At 41.9% G+C, this 19,441-nt stretch overlaps 1 protein-coding gene across 1 annotated transcript in view; it reads left to right on the plus strand.

Moving 5' to 3' along the window:
* kcnb1 (potassium voltage-gated channel, Shab-related subfamily, member 1) overlaps positions 1 to 16,459 on the plus strand; it is a 27,606-nt gene extending 11,147 nt beyond the window's left edge. Inside the window, exon 3 of the mRNA XM_019895713.1 lies at positions 13,919 to 16,459. Within this exon, the coding sequence (XP_019751272.1) occupies positions 13,919 to 15,832 (1,914 nt within the window). The 3' untranslated portion in view covers positions 15,833 to 16,459. The remainder of the gene's footprint in view (positions 1 to 13,918) is intronic.
* The last annotated feature ends 2,982 nt before the right edge of the window (positions 16,460 to 19,441 follow it).

Below are 19,441 nucleotides of genomic sequence, written 5' to 3' on the forward strand. Positions count from 1 at the left end.
TTGAGAACCCTTCAAAATTGGATTCACACTAAAAAAAAAAAAAAAAAGAAAAGAAATAAAATAGGTAAATAGGGGTTCCGAAACACGAATATGGTCCACTGTAGTAGTGTGTGTGTTTTCGTTTTTCCTCTTAAGTGTGACACTACCATTGACAAGGAAAGTGTGTGTGTGTGTGTGTGTGTGTGTGTGTGTGTGTGTGTGTGTGTGTGTGTGTGTCTGTGTGTGTGTGTCTCAATGTCAACAATCCATCACGTTATATTCGAACCAAGAGCATGCGGAAGTCTCACTGAATGACTGGCCCACGTACGTGAGTCATTGAAGGTTTATTCGTATGACTTCAGCTTTGTAGTAAATACCGCACAGGTTGTGGCTTCGTGTACAAATCCGAGCCTCGCGTCTCATCCGCACAAATGCGTTCAAGTTCCCCTTTCAAAAGTGTTGATGCGGCAGACTTGTCTGCGTTGAACATTTATGAGCAACAGCTTACTGTCAGACGGGGATACTTAGAAATTGACACGGCATTGTCATAAATAAGACAAAAACAGCTGATATCCTCCCACTTATAATAAAATCTAGTGAACTGTTATCCAGATTGTACATTAAATATGTTTTATTTGTTCCGTAGAAACAGCTACTGCATTGGCATGCCTTCCACATCCAGCAAATGTATTTTTTATGCGGGCTGTTTGGCAAAATAAAAACCTCCAAAACAAAACAAAAGTTCGTGCCACGCTTTGATTCTCATTTTTAAACAGCCACGTCCACAAAAAAAAAAAAAAAAAGTTACATGACATCCACTGTGTCCGCAGTCTGTGTGATAGACTGGAGGCATGGGGAATGTCTGACAGTGTTTCGCATGCTGACATGTTCCCATTCTCATGCACTGTTAATGCGCGTCTGCGGCAGCGGAGTCGTGCTTGCGAGTTTTGGTGGGAGTCATGTCATGCATTTTGTAGTGGATCGCTGAGGCTTTTGTCAGCTGAGCCTTGCCGGGCTTTGAGGACTTGCTACGTTTCAAGACTGCACAATTGTGTTAGAGCATGGGTGGGCGAACGTTAGTGCTCGGGGGGGCCAAATTTGATTTTTCATATGGACAGATGGGCCAAGTCATTCGTAGACGGGATGAAAATAATCATTTGAAAAAGACATGTCTGGAAAATATGTTATTGAGTTTATTTTACCCTTTCATGCCCCCTGTAACCTGATAACATGATCAGATGTCCACTGTAGTAACCGCTGTACCTGAAAGGGTTAAATTATATAAAATGGTGTATTTACATATATTTTTACATTTCTTACTCCTTTGATATATTAAAATATTAAAATGCTTTCTTCTAAAAAAAATAACATTATTCAGTCTGTTTTTAAACTTGTGTATAATTAAATTAAATTAATTACAAAATTAATCACCATTCTTTAATAATTGTAATAAATTGCAGAATTTTGCTTGAGCCACAATTTGATTTGCAAAGTACATATTTCAAATTTCGAAAGCAATCCATGATTTGCCTCCAGAAAATGGGCTTAAGATGCAAATCCCGAAGGGGGAGCTTTCATACCAAAGGAACCGACTGCATGCGGGGTCGCTCGGCGGACTGGAGGTGGGCAAGAAAACAGCTCGACAGCTCCTCTGTCGATTCCAATTTGAAGCGCGGCAGGGAGTCAAAGTCAGGAAGACGTGCAGTGTGACCCAGGAGGGAGGGGTGGGGGGGAAGCCGGAGCACTGACACATGAGGATGAAGATGCACAGAGGCATCGAGACAATACAGAAGTGCAGTTGCAGACCGTAAACGTGAGAACGGAAATGTAAAACCCGCTTGGCGCAAAATTGCATCCAGCTGAGCTGGGGCGAATGTTCTCTCAACTGTGACAACTGGTGTGCTTCAACTGCATCAGTGTATGACTTGAAAGTTGTTATGAATCATTTGTGTCTTTCCTGCTCTAAATATTAAAATCCATTGTGGGATTGCGAATTTGGAGCCTAACAAGTCTTAGGCTTTCTCTCCAACTGTGCATTTATAATGCCGCTGCTATCAAGGGGGGGAGGACAAGGAAGCAAATCCGAAAAAGGATTCTTATTCACTAAATGATAAAAAGAGGACATAAATAAATTGTTTTTATATTGCGGGATTGGTAGTTCAGAGTGTAAATGGTTAACAGAGGGAACAAAAATGAAAATATTAGGAGAAATAAATTAGTCACGAGACTTTTACCGAATTTGAATTCGCTGTCCTTTAAAAAAAAAAAAAAAATTGCTTTTTAATTGTACTTTTGTACATTGCATAGCTCCCTACTTCCCTTTTTCGCTAACCTATTTAAAATAGCTCTTTTTATATTTTTGGATTAGTGGAGGGAGACAAGCAAAGCAATTATTTCATTGCTCATTGAGCCCATTGTGCATATGAAAACTACATGTTGTGAATATTGACTTAAATTACATGAATAAAGTTGAAATATTACCAATTGCAGTAATAGAGGACAAAGAAAACGTTTTTTTTTTTTTTACGGGGAAAACATCAGGATTTTACATATATAAAAATAATAATATAACAATAAAGTACTGTAAAACAAAAAGAAAAAAAAGTCAAAAATTTACATCAATGTCGTTAAATTAACATCAGGGAAAAAAAAAAACAGTTCTAACTTAATGACCCCCCACTAAAAAAAAAATCGTAAGAGGAGACTAAAGTCCCAATTCTAGGTGAACAAAGTTAAAATATTAAAAGGAAGAAAAGTCTCACTTTTTGAAAAGATTATATTATGGTGGAAGAATGAAACCAATAAATATTCTTTTAAACATAATTTTTTTTAAGAATAAAATCACAGAATGAGTATTCATTAAGATGACTATTATTAAATCATGTATATATTTTTTTCTTTTCAGTACATCCCAAATAATGCATAACGTCCACAAAACATATGATGTGATCATTTTCTAAACCTTTGTCATTGTTTTTATTTTTACTTTGCAGAATCAGTGGTATTACGAAGCTACATAACATAAAGACAATTATGTCAGTTTGAAGGCCTCTTCCAAGCACGTAGTAATAATCTGGGTCCTTAAAAAAAAAAAAAAAAAAATCTCCTCCTACTATTGTAATGCAAATGAGTTTAATTTACTAGCCCAGCTGTAGTGCGTGTGCAGAGACAAAAGCAACGTGCTGAACACTGCACACTGGCCAGTCAAGTAGCAAATACGCATTTCAGTCGGAGCACTCATTTGGAAGGGATCCACAAGGACACAGAGCAAAGAATGCACTTGAAAGTTGATATTTGTCATCTTCGCCTGGGAACGCCACATCCACATACAGTTTTATCAAGCCAGATGCGAATGCACTCACAGGAGCAGAATCGGAATTTTAGAATTAGAATTGGACAAAATTGATGGCGACTTAAAGGCATCGGTGTTAGAGGAGAGGCTGAATCATGAGCACGTCAGAAAAACAGAACAACCGACTTCAACCCGATCTGAAGTTGAATGGGCAAGCTTTCAGCTAGAGCCCAAAAGGCTTTGAGTATGTGAAAATGCATGATTTTCAGGTTTGTGATTGAATAAGTTAAAAAAAAAAAAAAAACACTTCCAAGTTGGAAGCTATGAGAATCTGTTCCCCTAAATGCTTGGAAAAATGCAATATAAACACACACGTGCACACACTATAAGACTGACCCGAAGGCAAGTGCAGGCTGCAGGTCTGCAAACAGGCCACGTCGCCATCACTTTGATAAACGGGCCCTTCCACATCAAGTGAACCTCCCACTGATGTGGATGCGTATTCAAACGAAAAGCTTTTAGAAATCATAACTCCCGCAACCCCGGGGGGGCTGCTCCGTTCAGCGACAAGGCCCCGTTTCTTTCTCAGTTTGGGATGGAAAGATGAAGAAATGACTTTGAGGAGAGTCTCAAGGCCAGAGGCTGAAACAGAATCCACTAAGGCGAAGGAGAAAACATTCATCAAGACCGAGCCTGATTGTGAGAGTGGAGAGAGCTCTCGACCGGCGAGCCGGTAAGCCTCTCACCTTGATCGGCACATGACCTGGATTGTACAATGTGCCGCATCGATTCACTGCGAGCATAAATGTGTCAAAAGCCTGAAACAGAACGTTCAGGCTGCAATTTTGTCTAGCGAGCTAGCAACCACTGACTCCATACAAGCGTGTTGTTCCCATCCACGTCACAAATGTATGACCAAGGTTTTTAGGACGCATTAGAAGACAGTGCTGCGATTATTTTATTTGTCATTATTCTGCTTTACTGTTACTTAAATTCATGAACAAAGAAGAAAGCCAAGGACATTTTTTTGCTCTAAGTACAGAACGTTTTCGTTAGTTTAGTCAACGTAAAATGTAGCCAGGGCGATTAGACATATTTATTCTTCTTATTGCAAATCATTCAAATGAATTTGAGATACAATTTGCTTAAAATACAAAAAAAAACATCTCGACAGACACAGCAGAGGGGAAATGCAGAAAACACACTCCAAAGCCAATCACGCACACGTGCAAACGCGTATCCGCAGACAGGCAGTCAGCAATGACGTCTGGATAGGCAGCGCGAAGTGTCGGCATCACGCGGATCGACGGTTGCCATGGCGACGCTGAACTTTTTTTCAGCACGTTATGAAAGCAGCGAAATAAAAGAGGGTAATAGCGAGGAAACAAAGACATTCAAAGAGGAGCGAATGCAAGATGTGCGGTGCCGCACCTTTTATTCACTCTCGATTGAGACGATTCCAGAAGTCTACCGCATGCTCGCTGCACAGACCCAGTGCAGCCGAGTGTAGATTTGTTGAGGTCAAAGGTCAGGGGTTGGTTCCTCTCAAGGGGTCGTTAAGGGCATGCACAGAGAGACACACTCTGATGCGTGTAATTCTTATATTGCCTGTTCACAGCTGCGCAGGCAGCATTTATCTTTGAAATAGGATCTACGTTGTGCTGCCGGAACTTTGTGAACAAAAGACGTGGCTTTGAATCCGCAGGGGTTTGTCAAACTCATTATGCCAAGCTTAGAATGTCTTCTTAATTCAACAATCAATCATTCAAAACAAAGAGAAGCAGGCTTTTGGCATTTCTAAATAGCAATTTTAATTTACTTAACAAAGCCAGTCCCTCTTTGGAAATCAAGCTGTGCGGCTTTCTACACTTGAAGGCACGAGACATCATGGCACTTATGCTGATAATTGCATCCTCATTTAATCATGACAGGTACAAGTAAAATCCATCCATCCATCCATTTTCTTAATCTGCTTTATGCTCACACGGGTCGCGGCGGGTGCTGGAGCCTATCCCAGCTGTCTTCGGGCAGTAGGCGGGGGACACCCTGAACTTGTCAACATGAATTCAAGCCGTGAATCTAATTTAGAAGTTGACATCTTGGGGAAAAAAAAGGGATGGAAAGAGAGACCGAGCTTTATTTCGGACTTTAGGTTGGTGATGCATCACACTTTAGAAGCTGGAACATGCACTGCGCCGATTGTACTTTAAGTGCAATAAGACTCGACTGTTATGCAGAACTTGGATTTGATTTGTGTGAATGTTTATTTTTTTATACTTTGAAAAGAATATTTTTATTAAATTTTTACAGCAAAATATTGACAAATATGTTTTTTTCAAATCTTAATAAATAGACATAAAAAACTAATACTAAAACTAATCCAAACTAAACTAAAATGAAGCCTTTTGAAATGAAGTAAAATTAATAAAAACTAAAAAAAAAAAAAAAAAAAAAGCTCTCAAAACGAATTAAAACTAACTAAAAAAATAAATAAATAAAAAATAAAAAAAAGGAACTAAATGAAATAAAAACCTGCCAGGCTATGATGAAAATCTCCAAACAATTATAACCCTGGTTGACATTGAAACCCTGCAAGTAGCCATAATACTATCAGCGACTTTCCACGCTGGTCATGTTTCAAGAAAAACATTTAACTGCTTGAAAAGTTTTACACGGGAATCCGAATTCCCACGCTGCCCATTTGGGTAGCAACCCCAACTACATTTTCTCAAAACTAAAAAAAGCAGTCTCCCGTCCCTTTTCCAGTTGTTCTAAATCCAATATCAAGTCCGACACATGAAATTCCCAGGGAGAGCGTGCTCCTGCGGTTTGCCAGACCCCCCGATAGAGTACAGTATAGTGTTTCTATTTATATGTCCACCATGGAGCAGCCAGGTTTTAAATTTAGATGCTGAGTCTGGATTCTCTTCTTCATCTGAAATTCATGAATAATTGAGAAGGAGAGAGGAGATGAGGTGGTATTCATTCAGTTAGATGGATGATCCAGGCATAGATTTCCTTCCTGCATTTACTTGAACGAGGTTGCTCGGCACTTTTCCGGATGCAAGCACTGTATGAGTTCGCCAAAGTTGCCCCCGCTCTCACCTCCCCTCGAAAATAGTTTTTGGAGGACGGCTGTGAAATTTACGTGACCTCAAAATGCACCAAAGGAGCCAGATGGCAAAAAACGGCAAATGAATGATTTGAAAAAAAGAGCAGAACTTAGCTAAGGCTGTTTTTTGTTGTTGTTGTTGTTTTTTTTAATATATCGGCGCCTTCTTAAAATAATGTTGAAAGACAAACTGCTCAAAAAAATAAAGGGAATTATTTTTATTTTTTCGATATTAAATTTTTATTTTTTGCATTAAACATCTCATCATGGTGTTTGGTACCTCTGCGAAAATCGTCAACATACTAAATTAAGATCTTTCCTTGTGTCTGATTGTTACCTGCTTCTTTGTTTGTATATGCTGATGCTTATAGTTATTTAAGAACTGGAAACTAGAGTAGAGTGGTCGGTTGGAGAGGTTTTGGACTTCTTCTGGATTTGTATATCTTTATATTTTGATGCTCAGACTTCTGCGGGAAGATGGAGCCCTCGTTAAAAGAACCGAAGCAAAGCGGCGGTGGGCCTTATGATGAGATATGCCTTGTCTGTCACCGCTTTAAATCTACACCTTTGATACTATTGTACATATTTAGCTAGTACGAGATGTGCGAGACCAGGATAAACCGTCTTCTGTTGCTCAAAAGTCTCCTCCTCCCGTCTCTATGGAAACGCCGTGTCTTTCACAGGCAGAGAGGCAGAGCCCTTCTGTATATTCTGAATCAGGGGTGTGAATTATTCCATTATTCAATGCTCACATTACGACTTTATTGCTGTTTATCACCGACGCCGGTGCCATGAACGACTGGCGCGGCGTGCGGAGAAAACATCTGCAGCCGACGATGCCTGCCAGCACTTAAAATAACAGATGGGGACATTTATGGAGTATGCGCGGTGTGAACTGTGACATTTAAAAAGCAACACGGCCACAGAGCCGTGTGGAATATCGATGGGAAATGAGAGGAAAGACCGAAATGCGGATGGTTGGAAAAAAATGGGGTAAGGTTGGCGTAATTCAGGGGGAAGTGAGAAACAGGGGAGGGTGAGACGGCAAGACGGCGTCAGACTTGCAGGCGGGTCCGCGTCGCCGCCTCCTGTCGAGCTTGAAGAGGGTTGTCATGGCGATTTCTAACCCAGGCCTGGGCTGCCGGAGGGTTTGCGTGGCATCTCTTTGGCCTCGGCCACGAAAGGGGATGAAGGGGGAGAGATGGCGAGGGATCGGGGGAATCTGCCTCGTAGCAGTTTAGGTTCATGATGTTTGGCGTGCAGCTCCGGCGTGTTTTCCGAGTGGATCGGTGGCTTCCCGTGGGAATCACGGGAACAGGAGATTCCGCATGGTGCGCGGTGTTCCTCCTGATGCTTACTAATAAGGAAAAGTCAGAGCGCTGAGACTGACTCGAGGGATGGAGCCAACATTATGTGTCAGTGGCTCACACACTCGGGAGGAAAAGAAGAAAGAGCTTCTTTTTGGACGCAGCGTAAAGTCCGAGCTGCAGCACACGCTGAGATTAATTTGACCGTAAGGAAGAAGAAAGGTGGAACAGTTGTTTCGGGATTGGAGTTTAATTAACTACACAGTACTTATGTGACTTTTTTTTTCAATTATCTTGCACATAACAAATACTACAAGTGCTAAAAAAATACAATTAGATAACTGACTGGTGAAAATGTTTTCAATAATGTTGAGTAGGGGTCCCCAAACACCCTGCAGAGCTGCAGAAAAAAAAAAATTCTATTGAGTCGATCAATGCAGTTCTGTGAGTTACAATTGTGATGTTTATTGTTTTGTTTACGATGCAAACCAACAACTGTAAACATGACTTGGCCGGTTGTTTTTTTTTAAGACGAAACTGGCTCATTGAGGAGGAAAAGCGCAGACCACAAACTAAGTACAACAACTACATTCATCGGAATGGTGTCATTTGTGAAGAAGTTACCTAAATAAAAATTAATCTGCGATCTGTCAATCTTGGCTAATAATTGTTGATATCCAAGTACATACTCAAGAATTTCAGCAGTGTCCTATAACAGGTTAACTCCATTCATCCATCCATTTTCTAATCCGCTAATCCTCACTGGTCGGTTGCCAGCCAATCGCATGGCACACAGAAACGAACAACCATCCGCACTCACACCTATGGACAATTTATAGTGTTCCATTAACCTGCCATGCACGCTTTTGGAATGTGGGAGGAAACGGGAGTACCCGGAGAAATCCCACGCGGGCACGGGGAGAACATGCAAACTCCACACAGGATGCTTGAAGCCGGGAAGCAAACCCTGCACCTCTGCACTGGGAGGCGGACGTGCTAACTCGTCGGTCACCGTGCAGCCCTAACAGGTTAACTATCATTTCTTATTGTGTAAATATAAGACACATTTTGAGGTGAATCGTCTTACTGGGTGATGATCATGAAAAAGGGCAGTGGAGAGGCAATAAGATGTAACACAGACGCCTACAATTGCATTGTGGGTATAAAATGGAGACCCAGGATGTGTAATGAGTCATTCAGTGATCACAGTCCCCATCTGCTCATGCATTGCATCATATTGAGAACGGGGATCACAAGATAAGACCGGCTAATAACGCAAAATGCAAGAACTGCGCTGCAAACTACAAGCAAAATAATCCACATTGTTCAATGAATAACTCTCTAACTCTGTCATCTAAACTAAAGATAATTAAAGGCAGAATTATTAAAACATCCTCTGTATTCCTATACTGCTAATGAGAAGGAATATTTGAAAGCAACGAGCAATGCCCCCCCAGCCCCCACCCCCCTCAAACAATGGCACTGTTTGTGTCACAGAGCCTTGAAGAAAAAGCCTGCAATAAAGTCATGAAAGCCGCCAGCAAATAGCAAAGCAGAAGAAGTTAGCAAATATTAGCGGAACATTTCTCAGTGAAATGCGCCAAGAATCTCAAAGCTGAGTTTGGTTTGCTGTCTGAATGCAAATGTTAGCTCTGGTAGATGAGGGAAATCACACCGACAACACATTGGTATCCCTGTTTTATATTGTCTGTGGGAAGAAAAAAAAAAAACAAACATGATTGATTTTGAATCATTAAGGCTCGATCAGAAAGGGGAGCACAGTGGACTAGGAGTTAGCATACGTATGCTAACAGGTAATTGAAGACTGTAAAGTATCCAGAGTTGTGAATGAGTGTGTAAATGGTTGTTTTTCTGTTTGTGCGATTGACTGGCAACCAGTCCAAGGTGTACCCTGACAAACGTGCTCAAGTTCTGAGGCAGTGGAGAAGAAATGACTCGAAATAGATGCCGAAGAGTATCATCGGGCGCCATTTTAGCCACGCCCCAAAAAATAACAATCAGGAAAACCGAAATGATGAAGAGTTTCACGCTATCTCACCACAAACGAGTGCTACATACAGTTGTTGTCTTGCGGAATTTTACAGCAATTATTTTCAAACATGTATCATGTATTCTGAATTCACTTTACAAGGTCTTAAAGTTAACAAAATAATCCCCTTTGAGTGGTGAACATCTCATGGAGCAGCCTAATGAAGGCCGGTGTCACCCTGTCTTTTTTTTTTAAAAGGGTCTTTCGTATCTTCTGAGCCACATGAGATGAGACACTCGGTGGTGTGATGTACCAGGTCTCCTGGGGGATTTCCTGTCAGTCTGCTCTCGCTGTCTCATCTGGATATAAATATCCGCTGGAGATTTTTTTTTTTTCCCAAGGCCACCAAAAATACATCTGAGTGTCAAATATCATTTGCGTGCATGAAATACTAATACACAGCCACTAATAGCATCTTTTATTCTAACGTCAGTCCACCCGGGATGCTATAAATAGTCATTTGGGTGATGCGGTTGCAATTTTGTCCGCTGCTCCGCTCGGCCCTGTTTCCTCGACATGCACGCGTTTTGTCTCTTTAGCGGGATGATATATAGCGCAATGCTTTGATGAAATTAGCGGCCAATGACAATAAAGCTGCCAGGAAGGAAGGAAGGAAGGAGGGCGGAGATAACGACAGGCAGGCAGCGGGCAGTCACCACAGGGACACGGGCCAGTGGGAAATGTGCAAGGTTTCCGAGCGGAACTTGACTTCATAATCTTACAAAGCGGCGCCGGTGTGTCTTCATTCGTGAACTTTTTATAACATCTTAAACCCATTACCTCAGTCATTTTTTTTTTTTTAATTCCGTAGCGACCATAATGACAGTCCCCCCACTGATTTAAATTTGGTATTTGTTAGGAGAGTGATTCTGTTCTGATTACAAATATGCTGCATGCGCCACCTGAGTGAATGGGATCAGCACCTTTCGCTATTCGGTCAATAATGTGGACGGTTTATTCACAACCAAAAATTAGTACTTGGTGTTTGCAAAATACAAGGGCCATGATTTAATTTTTTTTTTTTTTTTTTTTTAAATCAGGAGCACCGCTAGTTTCAGCTCCAAAATGTGATTCAATATCATTATGTTTCAAATACTGTATAGACGGTGGCTATGATAAGTCTACACACCCTGTTCAACTGACCAGGTTTTAGTGATTAAAAAAACCCAACCAAAAACCAAGATGAATTCTTTCAAAACCTTTTGGACCATTAATGTGACCTATAACCTCGACAACTTTTTTTAAAAAATAAAAAAAATATAAAGATGGGGATTAGTACTACTGCCACAACTTAAATGTAGTTTTAACTGGGATGTCTCTGTGTTCAGAATTAACCAATCACAGTGGGAGTCAGCACACAACTGCCACCGTGTAAAGTGTCTCTCATAAACCCCAGATAAATTTCACTTGTTCTAGTAGGCTTTTTTTTTTTTTTTTTTGCTTTGTAGCAGAAAGATTTGCGCAAACACTGACTGCTATTTGCAACTGGTCATATGTCACTCAACCTTGACTAAGGACTGATTATTATTATTGTTTTTTTTTTTTTTTAAACAAACTCAGTTGAGTTGTACAGGTTACAGGTTATACTAATGTTGGTGGGGAAAAACGTTTTAAATATTGTTCTTATTTATTTTATATCTAAAAAGTAACCTGGTACTTGAACAAGGATGTGTAAACTGTTTACATTCCCTGTACTTGTGAGTCTCAATAAGAATATTATCCAAAAAAATGTTCGTAGCCTAATTAAAACAGTTAAATCCATGATATAAAGTATCATTAAAATCAGTAAAACATTTCACCAGAGCAATTCCTCGAAATAATAATCATACCTAATATTCATTTTTTTGTGAGCTAAGCTACAATAATAAAAATGATGAATATGTAGAATCACAGAATGAAATATTTCATGATTTAAATGTTTGGGTTTAACTGTTTGAATGTAAAATTTGGTTTTCCACAATATTCAAATTAATTGATTTTCAGTGCCGTACCTTGAAATTCGACACCCGTCACCGACATAAGCTACTTTTCTCTGTATTTATTTCATAATGCAAATCTTGGACTCGAGCTCATTTCATTCTAATGTGCAATTCGCAGCTTCACTCCAAGTACCTCAATTGCTCCTCAATATTTTGGACCTGAACCAATTTTCCTTCAAGGGAGGAGAAGGAGGAAGAGGAGGAAAAAAAGAGGAGTACGGAGAGGAGCAAATAAACCGATAGGATCATTATTCTTGTCTGCCACGATGCTATGGCAACAGTTTCCCCCTGCCCTCATTGGTTGTAGATAAGGGCGCCTCTTTTGCCATTTGGCTGCGGCCACTTTCGCTCGTGGGAGTGGACAAATTATTAGGCTGTCGTCAAAGCCCGAGCTGTCAATCAAATTCTTCACGACCGCAGCCATTTCCCCCCCAGCCCCATGCAAAATAGAAGGAAGCCCTGCTTCACGTGCTTGCAATTTGTTTTAGTTTTTGATGTGATCAAAAAATAAGAGGATATGGTTGGTGCAGGATATTAAGATTTGATGTGATGATTTAGCATTCCTACAGAAAGTGGCCGTTTTATTTCAGCTGAAAAATAATATAGATGAGTGACAAACGTAATAAATGAGAAATATGCAAGCGCCGTGTGTTGGGAACATGGAAATAGAGAAACAGCAACATTTGGTTTGGGGTCATATTTTAATTTCATCAAAAGATAAATTCAAAAACTGAGACTTTCGGCCCAGTTATATGCAAATTTTTAGTCTTGTGGCAACAACATGACATTCTGATGAAAAGAAGCTCGTGAGGCATCGTTTATGCACTGTTAGGATTCGAAGGCTTACTACAGAATGTTCCAAAACACTGACTCATAGGCAAACAGCCAGTTATAGAGAGACTATATTTAAATGTGTACTTTTCTGTTGCAATTAAGTGTGTTAATTGTCTTTCTCTTCTTTTTAACCGGCCCTACTGACCACCTTAGTCATGCAGTATGGTGGCGCGATAGGCCTTATCATGCCGGATCAAGTTTTTCCGTCCAACAGGAGAGTTTGATTCTATCCCTATATTGTAGTTTTTATTAAAATATTGTAACATTCATTGGAAATGTGGTCAGATAGGGCAAGGTGTGAGAGGGGACTGATGGAGAGATAATAGGAGAGAAAATAGAGCAAAAACCGCTATTGCACTGTATACAATAACATTATATAGGAGTAGGATTTTAGCTCTACTCTACCCTGGATTGGGAAAGCAGTGCTACACGCGTTAAGGAACGGACGCAATGAGTGGCAGGGCCGTGACACAATGGGAGAGGACAGAATAGGGGACCTCAGGTTGTCAGATGGAAAAAAAAAAAGTTGCATCCCAATGTATTTCGGTTACGCTTTTTGTCTTGAAGCAAGCACATAATAATAGCTCGCCGGACCTATCTGTCCAAAATGCTATGACAGCTAACGAGTGCAGTTTGTAGATATCTCAATGACAACTGAAAAAAACAACAAGAATAAGTACTACATGTGCATGTCTGAAACCTGTTAATCAAGAAAGTGAATTTGTCGCGGAAAGGAGGCTGCATAATTTTGGGTACAGGACAATCTGGACTGCCACTCCACCAACCTCCATTCAGTCAAACATGCCGCTGGATTGACTGCGACTACGTTGGGTATGTCTGTGTGTGCATGCGGCGGTGGGGGTCAGTGATCCCGTGTGACGGCTCAACAGACCTATACAGTATGAGTCAATCTCTCTCCGTATTCTGAATCTGAGGATCTTTCTGGCTCCAATATGTATCCTTGTTGGCCCATTTCTTCTTGACTGTCCTCGCAATTTTATCAACAGACAATATGACAACAAAAACGATCTGGCGTATGAATCAATAGCAACTGGTGGGGTCGTGATGTCACATCTGTTCCTGCTGTGGCGCCTTGCATTAAAATTAACCAGTGGTATTGCGGCCACGCTGCTTTGGCAAATATAAGACGAGCCACAAAGATGGGAACGCCAAATATTTATCAAACTTTCAAATATTGCTCCGTTTCCCCCATCGATACCTTGAAATGGGCAGTCAGAGGTACCCTTTAATTCACAGCCAAAGGCACACTTGGTAGTCGGAAGTACGACTGCTAATGAAATGTACTTCCAGGAAGCAAAGCGACAACAATTTGAGTTTATTAAACCATTTCAATTTGCTTTTCAGATCCTGGCTATCATCTCCATCCTCTTCATCGTGCTGTCCACCATCGCATTGTCTCTCAACACACTACCGGAGCTGCAGGGCACAGATGAGTTTGGCCAGTCCACCGACAACCCGCAGCTGGCCCACGTGGAAGCGGTGTGCATTGCTTGGTTCACCATGGAATACCTGCTCCGCTTCCTCTCCTCTCCCAACAAGTGGAAGTTCTTCAAGGGTCCTCTGAATGTCATTGACCTACTGGCCATCCTGCCGTACTACGTCACCATCTTCCTGACGGAATCCAACAAGAGCGTCTTGCAATTTCAGAACGTGCGGCGTGTGGTTCAGATTTTCCGGATCATGCGAATCCTGCGCATTCTCAAGCTTGCCCGCCACTCCACGGGACTTCAGTCTCTCGGCTTCACCCTTCGGAGAAGCTACAATGAGCTGGGCCTACTCATTCTTTTCCTTGCCATGGGTATCATGATCTTCTCCAGTCTGGTGTTCTTTGCCGAAAAGGATGAGGAGGACACAAAGTTTAAAAGCATTCCGGCTTCTTTCTGGTGGGCCACTATCACGATGACCACTGTGGGCTATGGCGACATCTACCCTAAAACTCTGCTTGGAAAGATAGTTGGGGGTTTATGCTGCATAGCAGGAGTACTGGTAATAGCTCTCCCGATTCCCATTATTGTAAACAACTTCTCAGAATTCTACAAGGAGCAAAAAAGACAAGAAAAAGCACTTAAACGCAGAGAGGCCTTGGAGAGGGCAAAGAGAAACGGTAGCATTGTGTCCATGAACTTGAAGGAGGCCTTTGCCCGTAGTGCAGAACTAATGGATGTGGTCGTGGAAAAGAATGACAGGCCACATGATAACCACCTCTCACCGAGCCGTTGGAAATGGTCTCCCAAGAGAGCCGTTTCGGAAACGAGCTCCAACCGTTCTTTCATTGTCCAGGATTTAGGATCTGAAAACAAGGGCCGAAACAGCAGCCCTCAAAAGTTAAACGTTCAGAAGCTGGAGGAGATGTACAACCAAATGGCCAAGACCCAATCACAACCAAACCTCAACGCTAAAGGTTCCAGGGTTGGAAAGCGAAGGGACGAGATCGAGCTGGGAACCATACAGGATCACGGTCCACCAATGTTGGGAACTACGGACGGCGTCGGCGACATGAAAAGTTTGTCCAGCATTGACAGCTACATCAGTTGCGCTACGGACTTCCAGGAGAATTCACGTTTCCCTCAGAGTACAGCAACGGACCTTTGCCACAACGAAAGCAATCGCTCCTCCCATAATCCAGCGATAGCTCTTCCCCAGCACTCTGTGGCCAAAACAGGTCAGCAAAGCACCCGTGCGCCAATGTTGACTCCCATCATCGTTCCCAAACCCTCATGCTCAGAAAATGCAAGAAGATTCTTATTCTCTGGAAACGCCTCAAAAAGCCTTTTCTCCAAAGGAGGATGTCGCAATGAGAAGGAGCCCGGACCGTCGCCGCTCTCCGACAGCTCAATCCTTTCCGACCACTCTCTGCTGAGTCCCGAAGTTTCCGTTTACACCACCGCCAGCAGCAGGACGCCGCCAAAGTCCCCAGAAAGCACCACCCTGGCCCCGACCGTTTTCACCTTCCATGACTCTTCCATCAGTAAATATATCGATGCCGACACCGATGACGACGAACACCTGCGTGACATCTCCGACGCCAGCCCCACAGATTGCCTGCTGAGCGGCTCCAGCCCCAAACGCAGCATCAACATCAATTACCAGAGAGCCGCCAATCATTTGGAAGCAGCTCAGAAAATGCTGGGACAAAACTGTCTCTTCCCCCGGGAAGGAATTTGCGGGGTTCCTCACGAGAATCACTTCGGTCCGGAGATAGGACGTAGACAAAAGGGGGAAAGGGTCCGTCAAAATACTTTGGACAAAAGCCACTGAGGTCTGAGTGCGTAAGTACAAACCATAAATCGGAACAAGAGTGATCGTGACAGGGACACTAAACACTCAACCGACCAGACACAGAAAAGGGAGTCACCAAGTTTAACCGTTTTACAAACCACCTGAGCATGCCATTGGGCCGTGGGCTCAGGGAGAACTCGAGGGCCGAATACTCTGGGAGAAAAATTCACTGCCCCTCTTTCGATTCATTCCAATCAGGAGGTAGTATTCCACAGCCTCGAAGCAAAGAAGCACCCCGATGTAGCCGGCAGGTCTGTTCAGCGCTCCAATGAGTCATTTTAAGAAAGTCAAACTTGGTTCTGTGTGGTTGTTCAGGTTGACGGTTATCGCTACATTCTCCAGTAAAAACAGTCCAAGCAAAACTCGTTTTTTTAGTCTTGGAGCTACAGGAGAAGACTTAAAAATGTGTAAGCTTCATCATGCCCTCCATTCTCGTACCTGGCCTTAGTCATTTGCAATTGTTGGGGTTGCGTATATGTCTGCGTTCGCGCGTGTGTGTGCATGTGAGGACGACCGATGATGGATGATCCGATGGTAATTCATGTATACTCATGTCAAAGATTGTCCGATCTGATTTATTTTTTTATAAAGACAAAATATCTTCGATATTGGCTATTTGATAGTCTGCTTTGTCATAATCAGACGTGACAAGTAATCGACGTCATGGAACAGAAGCTTCCGATAATGGAGGGTGCGGCCCGTCATCTGCAGTATTCCGTCACATGACATCATGAGGAGGATGGATCACATTTGGAGCACATTTGGCCAGTGGTTAAAATTACCTGTGCATCTCTCTGTCATTCATAACGGATGAAAATAACGGACTAAGAGTTTTTTTTTTTCCTATGGGTAACTGCTAAACATAATTTACACTCACAGACGACTTTATTAGGCACACACACAATTTAGCAAGACCCATCATAAGTGCTGTATGTACTGTATTGCGTCAGTTTTGATTGAGACAGTCAAAGAGGTATTAATTTAATACTATTTTACATTGTGGTTGTAGTTCGTGCAGGCAGGTTTTAAAATGTGGGCTATAAAATATTAGAAACAACTTGAAGTCGCTTTGAAGTGAAAAGAAATGCCTTTTGAGATTGACACACCTCAGAAAAGAATGTTGCCTACAACACTGCAGAGTTTGGAAAAAAAATTGCCACAGACAAATAAATAAATAAATAAATAAATAAATAAATAAATAAATAAATAAATACGTGTGTGTGTGTGTGTGTGTGTGCCGTAAGTGATGAACAAAAAAAATGGTCCCCAGAAAACATAAAAACGCGCCTGTGTGTGTGTGTGTGTGTGTGTGTGTGTGTGTGTGTGTGTGTGTGTGTGTGTGTGTGTGTGAGAGAGAGAGAATAGGGCACGCTCTCATTTACTCTGGCTCGTTTTCTCTCTTTGTGGCTATCTGCTTCTTCCATGACAATCATGCCATATTTTTGTGGTTCAATAAAATATAAGATACTGTATTGTATGCAGAGCCTCAAAACCCAAAACAGGTTGGTCTTTTTCCTCGCTACAGCACAGCTGTCTATGTGCGGTACTTAAATTTCTTCATGTGTCATTTAGTGCTGTTCAAAAACCACCACAGCAAGAATAAGCATCTTGTTAAAGGAATGCCTCAATCAAAACTGAGCATTCCGATGAAGGAAGAAATGGGATCATACAGCTCTTACTCCTATCAACGAGTGTCGTGTGTGCCTAATGTTGTCGCCAGTGTTTACGTTCATTCACCGACCTTGAAATAGTATAAAACATGTCAAACAAAAAATTAGGTAATCAGCTCAACAATCTGTCATTTTATATCAGAATTTAACCCTTTCAGGAACAGGGGGTTACTGCAGTGGACAGCTTATCATGTTATCAGGCCATTATTAGTGCATGAAAGGGTTAAAGCTGACCACCCACCCCCCTTCCCAAATGTTCAACATGCATTGGCCTTATTTTGCCCACTAGAAAAGCAACCAAAGAGACAGGCTTGATTTAAATACAGTTGAGGTGATGTTGAGAGGGGTACCGTTGCTACCTTTGGTGCTTAAATCTCGATAGAACTAAGTCATACTGCATATAAAGAAACCTGCACATGAGTTGGAATTGACCTGTGCTAACGCCCACGGAAGATGCACACCGCTTAACTTCAATATATGCAGCATCCCAACGCTTGGTTGCCACGGTGACAGGTACCATTGCAGAGTCTTCTAATTGGGGTGGCAAGGTCTGACTGCATGAAACATATACAAGAGTGCACAGAAGGCATATGGGAATGGCAGTTATGCATGGCAGTCACACGTTGGCATGGCCACCATTCATCACCCATGCTCATGACTCACGGAGGCGGCATTACAAAGATGTCACGACCTCGCCCGGTGACATGTTTACGACCTATCTTTGTAGCACATTGCGGATATGTGACTTTTTTTGTTTTTGTTTTTGTTTTGTGAACTGCATAACACAGCAACATTTAAGGGAATATAAATATTTATTAATAGAAGACTATACATGCACTTTAATGTCTAATTCATATGGGAAGCGGTCTTTGTTTATGCTTGCCTTTGAAAGCCCTTTAAGAGAAACACGTGAACGTATGCGGAGTGAACCAAAACCGTAAAAGAAAAGCATAACGATGCTGAATTTGGATCGAACAGATTCGAGTTCGACCTGCAGCGAAAAGGGGGTGCAGTCAATCCTATTTGTTTACTGTACAGTATGTGATTAAGTCAGCACCGCGTTGACAAGTGGCTGTCATTCATTCCTTTGTTTTGGAGTCCCAAACCCTGATTTCAGATTGCGTTTTGCATTGTAGTCAGAGAAGCCAGCGTGTGAAAGGAATTGCAACGAGGGTGCGAATGCACGTCAGAGCGAAGGAGAGTGTGACGCCTCATAAAAATCATCGCCCAAATGAATGTATGCATGTCAGGGGAAGCCGCCATTCTGTGTGTGAAACACCAAGAAGCTCCCCCGCACTCCAAACATCACGGAAAAGTACCACATTTATTTTTAAAGAGAGATTTCACGTTATGATTTTGCTAATGAATGGAATGAGAGGCGCATCGATCACCATTATTAGGGTGAAACCTTTTAACTGGTGACAACTGACTTCATCACCCGGCTCCATACTGGAGTTGGATTTTTAATCCAATATTATTTCCAGCTAAACCCCAAATTAGTCATACACTGAAGACATTTTGGCCATCAATTAGGTTTTTTGTTTGTTTTTTGCTGGAGAGGAACAAAGAAAGTGAGAATTTGCCATTTTTATAGCTTTTTTCATTTTGCATACTGTTCAATTGAGGCTTTTTTTTTTCTTCACCAGTCTAAAGCAGGGGTCCCCAACCGCCGGTCCGCGGACCGGTACCGGTCCGCCGGGCATTTGGTACCGGGCCGCACAGAAAGAACTTGCCTTAATTCCGTTTTATTTATTTCGGAATACAAAAGATGTTTAATTTTGAAAACTTACCGGATTCTCCGTTACATCCGTCTGTGTCTAGCTTGACACACGTCAAGCCACGCTTCTCCGTAACGTGACCAATTAGGCTAAAAACAAACACCGGAGCTCGCAAAATGAGTAAAAAAACTGCTGGAGAT

This window comes from Hippocampus comes, unplaced genomic scaffold (genome assembly GCF_001891065.2).
Source record: "Hippocampus comes isolate QL1 unplaced genomic scaffold, H_comes_QL1_v1.1 scaffold420, whole genome shotgun sequence".
NCBI classification, from domain to species: domain Eukaryota; kingdom Metazoa; phylum Chordata; class Actinopteri; order Syngnathiformes; family Syngnathidae; genus Hippocampus; species Hippocampus comes.